This window comes from Neoarius graeffei, chromosome 15 (assembly GCF_027579695.1).
Source record: "Neoarius graeffei isolate fNeoGra1 chromosome 15, fNeoGra1.pri, whole genome shotgun sequence".
Taxonomy (NCBI): Eukaryota; Metazoa; Chordata; class Actinopteri; order Siluriformes; family Ariidae; genus Neoarius; species Neoarius graeffei.
Genome location: NC_083583.1, coordinates 11,676,654 through 11,690,454, shown reverse-complemented (window position 1 = coordinate 11,690,454; position 13,801 = coordinate 11,676,654). Strand labels below are relative to the sequence as shown.

Genomic DNA, 13,801 nt, shown 5'->3' with positions numbered 1-13,801 from the left:
AATCCTTGAGATAAATATTGAAACCTACCTGGTGTTCAGTTTGTCCTGCTGAGCCTTGATGTCCTTCTCACTGGGGTGTCCACTGTGCATCAGCTGCCGGGCAATCTGATTGACCACAGCGACGCGGGACGCCTGGTTATTCATCTCAGGCTCCAGACTTTCAAACCTGGAACACATCATTCATTTACCCAGCACACACACACAAAAAATAAACCTGAGAATGGAGCTTGACAGGTGCATATTGGATTCACTGTGGAACTGAAATGGAACTCTCAAGAGTCGTGAGGTGGGTGGTTGTAATTTCAACCACCGCCAATGGATGTGAAAATGGTAAATATCATAAGTCATGCTGCAAAGGAGCTAAGGAGGGTTTTCTCACGACTCTGTGACTGAGCAGGGATGTCTGGTGCACTAAATGCTCCAAATGTACCATTTCTGTTGCGCACTACATAGAAATATTTCACGTAAGGCTTTTCTACAGTATACCACCCAACCATGACGCCATCATTCTTCCATATATCTTTCTCTGGACATGAAAGAAGACTTAATGGTGCTTATAGGACGAGCATGAAGGACGAGAAAAGGAAAGTGTAGCCTTGACTGGGATGAATACAGTTGTCCAATATGGCCACCCCAATAAAGCTAAAAACATGATGTTCATCTACGCTGTGTCCTAATCCACACGAGCAAGTCTTATATCATCATATCCCCCAGCACAGGCCTGATAAATAAATAGTGAGTCTCCCAAGTAAATCATGTTAAGTTGCAATGTCCAACCGTTAACTCCTCACCTGTGCTGAATAACTTCCAGGTCCTCTAGTTTCTCTGGAATCTCCATGCTGTTGAGCCACTGCTCTTTCTCATCAATCCACACCTCGCAGGCGTCAGCTTCACTGAACATCTTATAGAGAGCCAGTGCATCCTGCAGAGCCTGTTTCCTCAGCCTGGTGAGCTCTGCCAACTCCTTATAGCGCTCCTCGATGCCTGCCAGGCGTCCGCTGATGTCGGCTGACTGGCCCAGCTCGTTAGGCAGGGCCTGAGCCTGCTCATGGAGCGAGTCAATCACGGGCCGGTAGCTGGCCACCTCAGCTGCTGCATCCTTGTGCTTCTTAACCAGCGCCTGCGTGGAGAACTCGTCATGGCCGACGTCATCACTTGAGACGATACGCAGCGCGTCCAGCATCCAGGCATCCACGTCATCAGCATCAGCCTGGAACTGGTGCAAACTGCAGGCCTCCTCTAGACGTGCCTTCCGGACTGCAGCGAGTTGCTCCAGAGCTGCCCACTGAGCCTGCACATCAGCCACGCGCTCGCGGATCTTGGCTTCTCCAAAGTGTCCGGCGTCAGCCATCGCCTGACCCTCACGCACCGTGTGCTGCAGGTGCCCAGCTCGACCACTCATCTCGTCCTCAAGCGCCCGATGCTTACTCAGCAAACGCAGGGCACCCGTCAGGTCTTTGCCGACGTCATCTGATGACAGGATCTGCTCCTTTTCACGGATCCAGCCCTCTTCCTCGGCCATCTCCCAGAAGAACTTCCAAAGACGGCGAGACTCCTCCAGACGTGCACGTCGCTCAGCCGCCAGCTGGGTCAGCTCCTGGTAGCAGAACTCCAAGTGAGCCACGCGGTCACGGATCACCTGCGGATCACACGGCTTGTAACCTGCAGGAAGAAGAAAGCGAGAAAAGAGAACATAGCTTAAAGTGTTTCGTATGTGAAACATACACATATTTTGGTAATAAACTCGCAAATTCTCAATTTTGTTCTTGTTGTGTGCTAACAGTGTGCAGAAAACACAACGTGGTCAAAATATTAGTATCATTACAGCACTAAATTGTGTTTTTAACCATATTTCTCCTCACCTTCATCATCAATGGCGAATTTTTGGGCGTTGGCGTTGACGGCCCTCACACGGTCGGCCTGGATGGCGATATCGGCCTCCACCAGAGCGTGTTTCTGAAGCAGATCTTCCACTCCCAGCAAGTGCTTCCCGTAGTCCTGAGACAGCAGTAGCATCTGTAGAGAGAAGCAAATAATCACGACACACAGTTTCCAGCAATGTTCCAGCAAATGCACCAAGACTCACATTCATCGTAATTCGGTTTAAAATGCATTAGTACAGAATCTTAGTGCTGGAGACAACATTTTTAACTTCTCTTCTACCTCCCTCACTTCTAACCTCCCACTAGTCCTCTCCCGCCCACTCTAGCTCTCTCTCTATTTTTCCCTTGCTTCTTCACCTTCATCTCATCCATCCAGTCCATGATGTAGAGCATCTCTTGGAAGACACGCTGCACACCGAGATTCATCTCCAGCCTCTGCCTGCGTGCCTTCAGGAGTTCCAGTAGGTAGTCCCAGAGCCGCAGGACGTTGTCCTTACGTGCCGCAATGCGCTTGATATCATGGTAGTTCTCTGCTTCCAGCTCTTTAGCCACGGCCACCACAGCTTGCACGCGCTCCTCGTAGGCTGCGATGTCCGTCTCGATGGCTTCGTGCTTCTTGGTGGCTGCCTCCACTGCCTGGAGGTCGAAGCCAAAGTTGTCCTGCAAAAAGAGTGTGTGAGAGAGAGCATGAAGAGGCATTTCTTTCGTGATAAGAATTGGTGACTAAAAATATTTACTCCCACTAAAAGATCAGACTTGTAAGACTAATCCAGGGTTGTCTAGTAACAATTCCCTTATTATGACCAATTAGGGATGCAAAAACTTTTCTTACTCTCCATCATTTACAGTATCGGCTGGTATCAAACTGGTGGGTACTGATTGGTCACCTGTGACACGAGCCGCTGATTCTCGCTGAGCCAGGTTTCTCTCATGGCCGCCTTGCGGTCAAAGCGGCGTGCCAGCTGCTCCAGCTTCTCCTGACGAATCAGCTCGTTCCTCAGGGCCAGCTCGCGCTCATGCTCCGCCTTCTCCAGACGCTCCCAGGCCTGAATGTAAGCACACACACACACACTATGACTATTTTTCCCCCCCCAAAAAAATGTATGTCCTCCATCTTTTGCCGTTTGGGGGTTCGGAGTTCTGACATTGCTAACTATTGTTTGAATCGAGAGGAGAGCAAAGCAGACAGGGAAATCGTCAGCTTGAGCAGGGGATGTTTCTGCATGGTCCTAGTGCCTGCAGCCTCTCCTATTTTTGAGCAGACGCTCTTTCCGCATGGTCCTAGTGCCTGCACTCCTGGTTTTGTTTTGTGGTTTTTTTCTTTTTTTTTTTTCAGACCTAAAAATGTGTGTCTGTGGGGACAACTTTCGGGAGGGCCCCAATATAACGGTAGGGGAAACACTGGTATTAAAAAAAAATTTGAATGGTAAAACCATTATAGAGCTTGGTTTCTACAAAATATTGTGATTTGTTAGTGTCTCGCAAGCAATTATTTGCCTCTGCCTTCAGCATTGGAAAATAATTAATTGCTCGCCGTTAACAAATCATGATATTTTGTTCAGCCTTGTCCAATAATTGCTTATCACTGTTATAGCACATGAACTTGATTCCCAATGCAAACTTGATGGTCCTCAAGATCAAATGCAACTGTAACTGGATAAAAATATAATATATCTGTTCCAAAAACACGTCTCACCTTGTTGATATCGGAGATAAGCTTGCCCTCTCTGGGCATGTAGACTTTCTGGTTGTTGGCTCTCATTTTGCTCTGAATTGTGAACAGAAGGACTTCCAGGTTCCCTTTCTCTGTGAACCTGAAACAAACAAAACAAAACAAAAGGCATCAATAAATTAAACTTGGTTTGGTATTCAAGTCCACTCAAGTCCAATAAATGTCTGAATCAATTTGAATCGTCTCAGTTCCATTTGATTCAATGATTCAGTCCTTTTCAGCTCCTAAATTCATGAAAGCCTCGTTTCACGTGTCCTTAAATTTAACATGATATGATTACAGAGAATGAAAATGGCGTAACACTCACTTGGGAGGCTTCTCAACAGTGCGGTATGTGTTGAAGGCCTGGAGCTGCTGCTGGACTCCGACCAGAGAATTAGCAAACTTGCGGTTGTTCAGGATGATGATGGTTTGCTCGATCCACTCCAGAAGGTCTGACGCAAGAGACTCGTATTTCTCAATCATCTTCTCCGTCTCAATGGCGTTATCGAGCACCTAGGAAGCACAACGCACATCATTTTGCTTCTGGGATGTATCAGTAGTTCAATACACCAGTAAATAATATAGCGTAAAAACTCACTTTGCCAATACGTTTTCCCTCCACCTTCAGAGCCTTCATCTTGGAGAAATAGTGGTAGTATGTAACGACGTAGGTGATGACTGACTTCTCATCAGGATGGTCCACACTGATATCTAAAGAAAGTAACAGACTATATTGTGATCTAATAATGGGAAACTCTGGATTTACACGAGTCATGAAACTTTCCAAAAACACATGAGCAAGTCTGTGTTGTTTAAAAAAAAAAAATGCTTTAATAGTTTTGTAGCTGCTTTACTAGTAAACATTTATCTGGAAAAGTTAATGGTCGCAAATTGCACATAAATCTTTTCAGCCTGTGTTTTCATGCTGACAGTGCAGATGTTCTCTCTCCAGCTGTTTACATTAAATGTGCATTTCATGATACATGATTTTATGCCACGGTGCTCACAAGGTGCTGATTAATTTCCGTTAGTATAAATATGCAGGGCGGCACGGTGGTGTAGTGGTTAGCGCTGTCACTTCACAGCAAGAAGGTCCTGGGTTCGAGCCCCGGGGCCGGCGAGGGCTTTTCTGTGTGGAGTTTGCATGTTCTCCCCGTGTCCGCGTGGGTTTCCTCCGGGTGCTCCGGTTTCCCCCACAGTCCAAAGACATGCAGGTTAGGTTAACTGGTGGCTCTAAATTGACCGTAGGTGTGAATGTGAGTGTGAATGGTTGTCTGTGTCTATGTGTCAGCCCTGTGATGACCTGGCGACTTGTCCAGGGTGTACCCCGCCTTTCGCCCGTAGTCAGCTGGGATAGGCTCCAGCTTGCCTGCGACCCTGTAGAAGGATAAAGCGGCTAGAGATAATGAGATGAGATAAATATGCAGGTGATTATAGGAAATCGTGCGCGCCGATAGTCCGAATTTCTTGACCAATTTCTCGATAATCATCTCGGGCGACTCGGCAAAATGGCAGTCAATCGCTTCGTCACCGCAAGTGAGGAAGAATTACGGTAGAAATGATGAAAGAAAACGCTGTTCCTAAAAGCACTAAAAGATGCTACGAAGTTTGGTCTAAAACTATTCAAAGGTAAGGTGGAATTGTGATTTATTTTATCGATTTCAAAACAAAAGTATTTTATGTGACTCGGTGGAGATAAGTGACGCAATTTTTTTCCCATTCTGATGTTTGAAGTGAACAGGAACTGAAGCTCTTGATTTGTATCTGCATGATTTGATGCATCGTGCTGCTGTCAAGGGATCGGCTGATTAGAGAACTGAAATATAAAACAGCAGGTGGATGTATGGGTGTTCCTAATAAACTGGCCAGTGAGGGTATATTGTATATTATAAACTTTGCGAGGCTTTGTTGAAGAAGTGCCCTCAAAACAGTCGCATGCTGGCACTATGACCTGAAATTGAAGTCGATCTCTCAATAATAATAATAATAATAATAACGGGCAGCACGGTGGTGTAGTGGTTAGCGCTGTCGCCTCACAGCAAGAAAGTCCGGGTTCGAGCCCCGTGGCCGGTGAGGGCCTTTCTGTGCGGAGTTTGCATGTTCTTCCCGTGTCCACGTGGGTTTCCTCGGGGTGCTCCGGTTTCCCCCACAGTCCAAAGACATGCAGGTTAGGTTAACTGGTGACTCTAAATTGACCGTAGGTGTGAATGTGAGTGTGAATGGTTGTCTGTGTCTATGTGTCGGCCCTGTGATGACCTGGCGACTTGTCCAGGGTGTACCCCGCCTTTCGCCCGTAGTCAGCTGGGATAGGCTCCAGCTTGCCTGCGACCCTGTAGAACAGGATAAAGCGGCTAGAGATAATAAGATGAGAATAATAATAACAACTTGGGCATGTAAAATGCAGTTCACTGGAATTCAGCTCTCGATATAAAGGGTAAGAGGAGGTTCTTACCCTCAGGGTCGAGCAGTTTAGTGAGGCCCAGGTGCTGCTCAGCCAAGTTGAAGGCATTCTGCAGGTTGTAGTGAACGTTGGACTTCTTCAGCTTGTCAAAATCGATAAGATCCGGCCTGTGAGCAAAGGAGACACGAGTTTCATGGAGCATCACAGGATAACACAGGATGGGGCCTAACAGCAAGCAAGCGGAGCCAAGAACTGCAACTGGAACCTTGGTGGCAAGGTTTCTACCTGTGTTTGTGAATGAGGGCGTTGAACGCCATTCCGTCGCGCCAGCTAGTGGTGAAGTTATGGATGTTGACGTTTGGATAGCTGTAAAGAAACACACAACATTCAGCTTAATATACACTACTGTTTCCTTGATCATGCAAACAGCTGTTTCTAGATGAGCACACAACCCACCCGGCTGTCTTCATCTGACACCACAGAAGCAGAGCGTCCTTAGCTGAACGCTTCTCTTTATTGTCTGCTGTTACAACGCTGATGTCTTGGATCTGTTCCATGCACAATAACGCACACAGTTTGACTTAGGGTTTCATAACATATATGATTCTGGATAGAACAGAGGATTTTAATTATTAAGTGACCTGGAAGCGGAGGATGATGGTCCAGATGAGGCCAAGAGTGAGGCGATGGTTGCCGTCGACGATGTCATGGGAGCCCATGTTCTCCAGGTGGACGCGTTGCTCCTTGAGGAACTGCAGGGCTTTATCCACATTCTCCAGACAGTGGATTCTCATTCGGCCCTTCGTAGGTTTGGGCTGCAAATAGCAAATGATGAGCGATCATTACTGGTCTCGTCGGAACAATTCCTAATGCCTCAAAGCTGAAGGAATGACCCCGAGTACATCTGGTTGTTATGGAGAAAAAAAAATTTAACCGTTTACACTTGTAATCAAATTCATGTCCTGTTCTCAAGAATGAAACCTGATAGCTGTATCACGCATGATATGCAAATTGGCTTCTAACATATGGCAGCTAGCTTGTTTTCCAAATGACCAATATCAAAGATAGTGGCTAAATCAGATATTTATCCTGATTATCTGGTTTAATTTGCATGTCAGAACAGAATAAATATCACTGAAGGTGGATAATGCTGAACCTCTTCAGCAATGTGGACTAGCTAGCTAATATATATAAATAAAATGTTATTTACCAGCTGGGAGGTCCGTATCGTGAAATACCGTGGCTGAGGTCTTGAAAGTACTGAGCGAGGCCCTCTGGGCCGAGGTCAGTATTCAAGGCCGAGGTCACGGTATTTCACCATACGGACCGACCTTAAGCTGGTAAATAATATATTTATTTTCTTCTTTACCAAATTCTAACAGAAAACGAGAGCGCCCGAAAGGGAAATCCGAGCCGAGCCGCCATTTTGAATCCTCATTCACGGCTGTAATGCAAAGTGCTTCCTCCTCGGTATACAAGTGCACTTCCATGGCAGGAAAAAACTACATTTTGCCACCTATGTAGTCCCCTATTTATACAAAATTGAGTCATTCAGGATTCAGCCATGTTTTTGCTCGACGTTAGCAAGTTACAGGTTTTTAGCTTTCTCCTGAAATGTTTTCTTTTATTTTGTCTTCCTCAGGGTAGTAAAACTCGCTTTTGCTGTGAAGACTGTCATTATCGCTATCCATGTTGTAAAATTAATGCTATTCTCCTGAGAAATGCTGGCAAAAATTTATAAGATTTTTGATAATCTTATAAATAAATCTTATAAAAAAAGATAAATGTTGACAAAAAATGCTACTACCGGTATGTTTGTTGTTGTGAATGAGCGAGTCACCAGAGGTCCCTAACCGGGGTCCGTAACTGGGGTCCGTATCGTAGGATATGGACCCACTCGCCAGCCAATCAGAGCGCAGGATTTGGACCGTGAAAAAAATAATGAAAGTTATTTGTGGTGTACAGTTCTAGGAAAATAATCAACGATGAGCTACAGTTATCTACCTGAAGTTCTCAGCAAGTGTTTTATTCCTCCACAGCAATTTGTCAATAATTACTTATTATCTCTAGCCGCTTTATCCTGTTCTACAGGGTCGCAGGCAAGCTGGAGCCTATCCCAGCAGACTATGGGCAAGAGGCAGGGTACACCCTGGACAAGTTACCAGATCATCTCAAGGCTGACACATACAGACAAACAACCATTCACATCTATGGTCAATATAGAGCCACCATTTAACCTAACCTGCATGTCTTTGCACTGTGGAGGAAACCCACGCAGACCATGCAAACTCCACAAAGAAAGGCCCCCATTGGCCACTGGGCTCGAACCCAGAACCTTCTTGCTGTGAGGTGACAGTGCTAACCACTACACCACTGTGCCGCCTGGGTGAGACTGGGCATCCTAGCAGGGTCAAATACAAGATCTGTCTTAAGGTCTGTGGTGACCACCCCAGTAAGGTGCACTGTGGCATCACCTAAGTGCGGAGATAAACAAACCTATCTTCTGGTCAGCCACTGCACCAAACATAAATGCCAGCATGTCTTGGTCTGTCCTTGCCCGCTGGACCACATTTTTGTTTGCCGAGAGTGTTGTTAGTCCAGCAAAAACTAGTTGCACTTTAAACTTGACTTGCATACAGCTCTTTGAAATGGTGCAGGAGAGGCTATGAAAAAAACCACCATGTTTCCACCCATGTCAAATGTAAAGTATACCATGCGGTAGCAGGGATTGATCAAGCACAAGAATCTGATGGATGCACATTTGCAGAAATATTTTCACTAATTTTACCAGACCGCTATGGATTTTCACAGGGGCGTAGAGCAGGCCGAGCCCCTTCCAAAGAGGGCAGCCACGGCTCGCTACAACCATGGCTCAGCGCACTAATTGCTCCCGAACCCCCCCGCAAGAGTGCGGCTTGCCAAAAACTTTAATATGAGCCCTGGCTCCAGCCGCATGCACACATCGGGATTTAAAAATTCATAACTCGGCCACCAAAATTCCTAGCCCTGCCAAACTTTACAGGCACCTCCCTCTCCCAGAGACCTTTCGAAGCCGATATGACCACGGCTTGGCCCATTACAGTGGTGCTTGAAAGTTTGTGAACCCTTTAGCGAGTCACCAGAGCGAGTGTCATTATTCTATATTCTATATAGTTCTATATTTCTGCATAAATATGACCTAAAACATCATCAGATTTTCACACAAGTCCTAAAAGTAGATAAAGAGAACACAGTTAAACAAATGAGACAAAAATATTATACTTGGTCATTTATTTATTGAGGAAAATGATCCAATATTACATATCTGTGAGTGGCAAAAGTATGTGAACCTTTGCTTTCAGTATCTGGTGTGACCCCCTTGTGCAGCAATAACTGCAACTAAACGTTTCCAGTAACTGTTGATCAGTCCTGCACACCGGCTTGGAGGAATTTTAGCCCATTCCTCCATACAGAACAGCTTCAACTCTGGGATGTTGGTGGGTTTCCTCACATGAACTGCTCGCTTCAGGTCCTTCCACAACATTTGGATTAAGGTCAGGACTTTGACTTGGCCATTCCAAAACATTAACTTTATTCTTCTTTAACCATTCTTTGGTAGAACGACTTGTGTGCTTAGGGTCGTTGTCTTGCTGCTTGACCCACCTTCTCTTGAGATTCAGTTCATGGACAGATGTCCTGACATTTTCCTTTAGAATTCGCTGGTATAATTCAGAATTCATTGTTCCATCAATGATGGCAAGCTGTCCTGGCCCAGATGCAGCAAAACAGGCCCAAACCATGATACTACCACCACCATGTTTCACAGATGGGATAAAGTTCTTATGCTGGAATGCAGTGTTTTCCTTTCTCCAAACATAACGCTTCTCATTTAAACCAAAAAGTTCTATTTTGGTCTCATCCGTCCACAAAACATTTTTCAAATAGCCTTCTGGCTTGTCCACGTGATCTTTATCAAACTGCAGACGAGCAGCAATGTTCTTTTTGGAGAGCAGTGGCTTTCTCCTTGCAACCGTGCCATGCACACCACTGTTGTTCAGTGTTCTCCTGATGGTGGGCTCATGAACATTAGCCAGTGTGAAAGAGGCCTTCAGTTGCTTAGAAGTTACCTTGGGGTCCTTTGTGACCTTGCCGACTATTACACGCCTTGCTCTTGGAGTGATCTTTGTTGGTCGACCACTCCTGGGGAGGGTAACAATGGTCTTGAATTTCCTCCATTCATACACAGTCTGTCTGACTGTGGATTGGTGGAGTCCAAACTCTTTAGAGATGGTTTTGTAACCTTTTCCAGCCTGATGAGCATCGACAATGCTTTTTCTGAGGTCCTCAGAAATCTCCTTTGTTCGTGCCATGATACACTTCCACAAACATGTGTTGTGAAGATCAGACTTTGATAGATCCCTGTTCTTTAAATAAAACAGGGTGCCCACTCACACCTGATTGTCATCCCATTGATTGAAAACGCCTGACTCTAATTTCACCTTCAAATTAACTGCTAATCCTAGAGGTTCACATACTTTTGCCACTCACAGATATGTAATACTGGATCATTTTCCTTAATAAATAAATGACCAAGTATAATATTTTTGTTTAATTTGTTTAACTGGGTTCTCTTTATCTACTTTTTGGACTTGTGTGAAAATCTGATGATGTTTTAGGTCATATTTATGCAGAAATATAGAAAATTCTAAAGGGTTCACAAACTTTCAAGCACCACTGTATTTGCAGTGAATTTTCGAATTTCAACCTCTTTCTGGAGCATTTTATTGGTTTGACCTAGATTCTTTGTCTCAGATCACGCTATACAAAGCATCATGGGAATACAGGTAATTAGGTCAGGTAAGCATCACCACTTACCAGAGGTGGTCAGATCCTGAACCATTGGTCTATTGGTTGAGCATGGCTATAGCCCATGTAGCCAGCTAACGGTAAATTAAACAAACATCCCATAACTGATGCCAAGTGATGCACATATATTTCTGACCAATGCACATGCATCGGTTGTATCGGTCTGGATCCATCCCTGAGTCGTACTATCATCCCTACTGTATGGAGCGGAGACCTGGACCATCTACCAGGTCCAAGTAAAGAAACTGCATTCCTACATGATGAGGCACTTACAGCAAATAATGAACATCACATGGCAGGATAAAATCACCAACAAGGAAATTCTGCATCATGCAGGGCTTCCATCGATGGAGGAGATGCTTATTGGAAAGAACCTGATATAGCTCGGACATGTTCATAGGATGGAACATCATCGACGGCTGAGACAAATATTGTACTCCCAACTTTGTAATGGAAAGAGGGATCAGGAGGGAAGACCATATCTGAGATTCAAAGATACTGCGAAGAGGAACACGAAGAGGAAAGGTATCGACACAGGTAGATGGCAGTCCCAGGCAAATGACAGACCCTCCTGGAGGGCTTCGATCAGAGGTTAGAACCGAACTGATTCGATGATGGTGATGATGATGATGATGACGACGACGACTATAGAAATGCTTTCTGACCAATCAGAATCAAGAATTCATCAGCGCTGTGCTATAATTCCTGACACAATACAGATGTTGTCCTAAAACAGCACACTACCATTGCATCTCTTGACATTCTACAGAACTTGGCAACAGAAAATATGTTTCTATTAGTTGAGGATCAGACCTGGTTTTGGCTGATCCTCTGAAATCAGAGCTTTGAAATCAGTATCGTATTGAAAACGTGGGACTGGCACTTCCCCACTTATGCATTCCATCCAAGAAAAATATTTCAAATAGTACTTCTGTAAGTGGTCTGCAGTCCATTTTGGATGGTAGTATCTGTCAAACATCACTTGTAAACAGATATGTGTTTTTCCATAATTACTGCATGAAAGGCATGGAGCTCATGGTCCACTCGTGTTACGTTTTGGAAGTTAACTGTAGCTTAGAAACGTGGATATACTTTTATTTGTCCTGTCATTTAGCCAAAATGTTCTCAGATCTCCAGAAATTGTTGGAAGAAGGACAGATTAGCATCCAGAGTGTTGACAAATTAAAGGAAAACAATGTAGAGTTAAGAAGGTGAGTGAAGACCAGAGAATATGACTCACATCATCATTATATTACTCAGTGAGCCTTTGTGCAGTATGAGTGGTGGGCAGAGAGACATTGTAGAAGAGACCACGCCTATCAGAATAGAAACGTGATCATGACTATCTCCAAGGAGGAACAATAAATGAACCTAAAAATAAATAAACATACCCAGAGCCACTGGTTTTTTTTTTTTCCTTTAATTTGTCACCTTTAATTTGTATGTTATGAATGGAACTAGGTATGCGTTAAGAAAAAACAATATTCAGGTCGTAAAGTTTAGCACTGCTATGAAATGTCTTCAGTTACATAACATTACATTAATGGTGTTTAGCAGACGCTGTTATCTAGAGCAACATACAACATACCCAGAGCAGCCTGGGGAGCAGTTTTGGGTTGGGTGCCTTGCTCAAGAGCACTTCAGCCATTTCTGCTGGTCCAGGGAATCAAACTGGTGACCTTTTGGTCCGGGCGGCACGGTGGTGTAGTGGTTAGCGCTGTCACCTCACAGCAAGAAGGTCCTGGGTTCGAGCCCCGTGGCCGGCAAGGGCCTTTCTGTGCGGAGTTTGCATGTTCTCCCCGTGTCCGCGTGGGTTTCCTCCGGGTGCTCCGGTTTCCCCCACAGTCCAAAGACATGCAGGTTAGGTTAACTGGTGACTCTAAATTGACCGTAGGTGTGAATGGTTGTCTGTGTCTATGTGTCAGCCCTGTGATGACCTGGCGACTTGTCCAGGGTGTACCCCGCCTTTCGCCCGTAGTCAGCTGGGATAGGCTCCAGTTTGCCTGCGACCCTGTAGAAGGATAAAGCGGCTAGAGATAATGAGATGAGATGAGATGAGACCTTTTGGTCCTAAAGCTGCTCCTCTGACCATTAGTGACAATTAGGCCATGGCTTCCCCAGTCTAACAAAACATTAGCTTTGTTCTAAAAGCTAAAATAAAGTCCCCAAATGACATGTTTTGTTCCAGACACAGGTGTACTGCGGACAAAGATTTACATGTTAACGTGACAGCATGACAGGCTGCAGTGTCCCACTCCTTTCCTGTGGGAACATGGGACTGGAGCTCAAGTCAGTTATGTACCATGGCCTTGAGGCCAGACTGGGCAAATTGTTTCTATTTTAACATGCACGATGGACGTGAGTGGCCCTCACAGGAAAAGCAAAGTGTCAAAGCACAAGATAGATTGAGACACTTTTGGACGGAATGTCCCGTTCCAAATAGGGATTAATTATATGTATCCTTTGTGAAGCATGGTTTATTTTCCACATTCCACTCTATTGTGTAAGAATTCAGGAAATTTTGTACATGCTATTTCTTGGAGATAAAAATATGCTCAGGTTTCTGAACGGCTCTATCAGCGTATGCGAGTGAATGAGTAACTGGGTGGCGTCAGAGACGTGTGTGCTGGGGTGTGTGCGTGATGTCCAGGGAGACTTTGTACTGAGGCGTGGTTGCTGCGTCTGGAGCGAGAAGGAGTGCAATAATGGAGGCTGGATGTGGGGGAGTGGCGGAGGAGTGGTGGATGCTACAAGTCTTTTGAGGACAGATCCTGATGAGGATTTCAGACGGCATGTGAAGAGAGAGGTAGATGAGGTAGAGGAAATCTGCTCAGAGAGAACAGAGAGCGTGCTGCTTTCTGTACCCCTACTTCAGACGTGTGGGTGGTATTGTCCTGTCCTTGTGTGTGATGGGTGTGTAAGGAGGCCTCATGCAGACAATTACACACACACACAGCA

The 13,801-nt window shown here is 45.2% G+C and overlaps 1 protein-coding gene across 2 annotated transcripts in view; it reads right to left on the bottom strand.

Annotated features, from left to right (window-relative positions):
• Positions 1 to 13,801, bottom strand: part of sptbn1 (spectrin, beta, non-erythrocytic 1) — a 237,292-nt gene that overhangs the window by 66,780 nt on the left and 156,711 nt on the right. For both annotated transcript variants that reach the window (XM_060940853.1, XM_060940854.1), the window contains 12 exons: positions 6,640 to 6,813; positions 6,455 to 6,546; positions 6,284 to 6,364; positions 6,050 to 6,165; positions 4,196 to 4,308; positions 3,923 to 4,110; positions 3,580 to 3,697; positions 2,771 to 2,929; positions 2,241 to 2,543; positions 1,863 to 2,016; positions 792 to 1,662; positions 29 to 166 (listed from right to left, as the gene is read on the bottom strand). In XM_060940853.1, the coding sequence (XP_060796836.1) occupies positions 29 to 166; positions 792 to 1,662; positions 1,863 to 2,016; positions 2,241 to 2,543; positions 2,771 to 2,929; positions 3,580 to 3,697; positions 3,923 to 4,110; positions 4,196 to 4,308; positions 6,050 to 6,165; positions 6,284 to 6,364; positions 6,455 to 6,546; positions 6,640 to 6,813 (2,507 nt within the window). The remainder of the gene's footprint in view (positions 1 to 28; positions 167 to 791; positions 1,663 to 1,862; positions 2,017 to 2,240; positions 2,544 to 2,770; positions 2,930 to 3,579; positions 3,698 to 3,922; positions 4,111 to 4,195; positions 4,309 to 6,049; positions 6,166 to 6,283; positions 6,365 to 6,454; positions 6,547 to 6,639; positions 6,814 to 13,801) is intronic.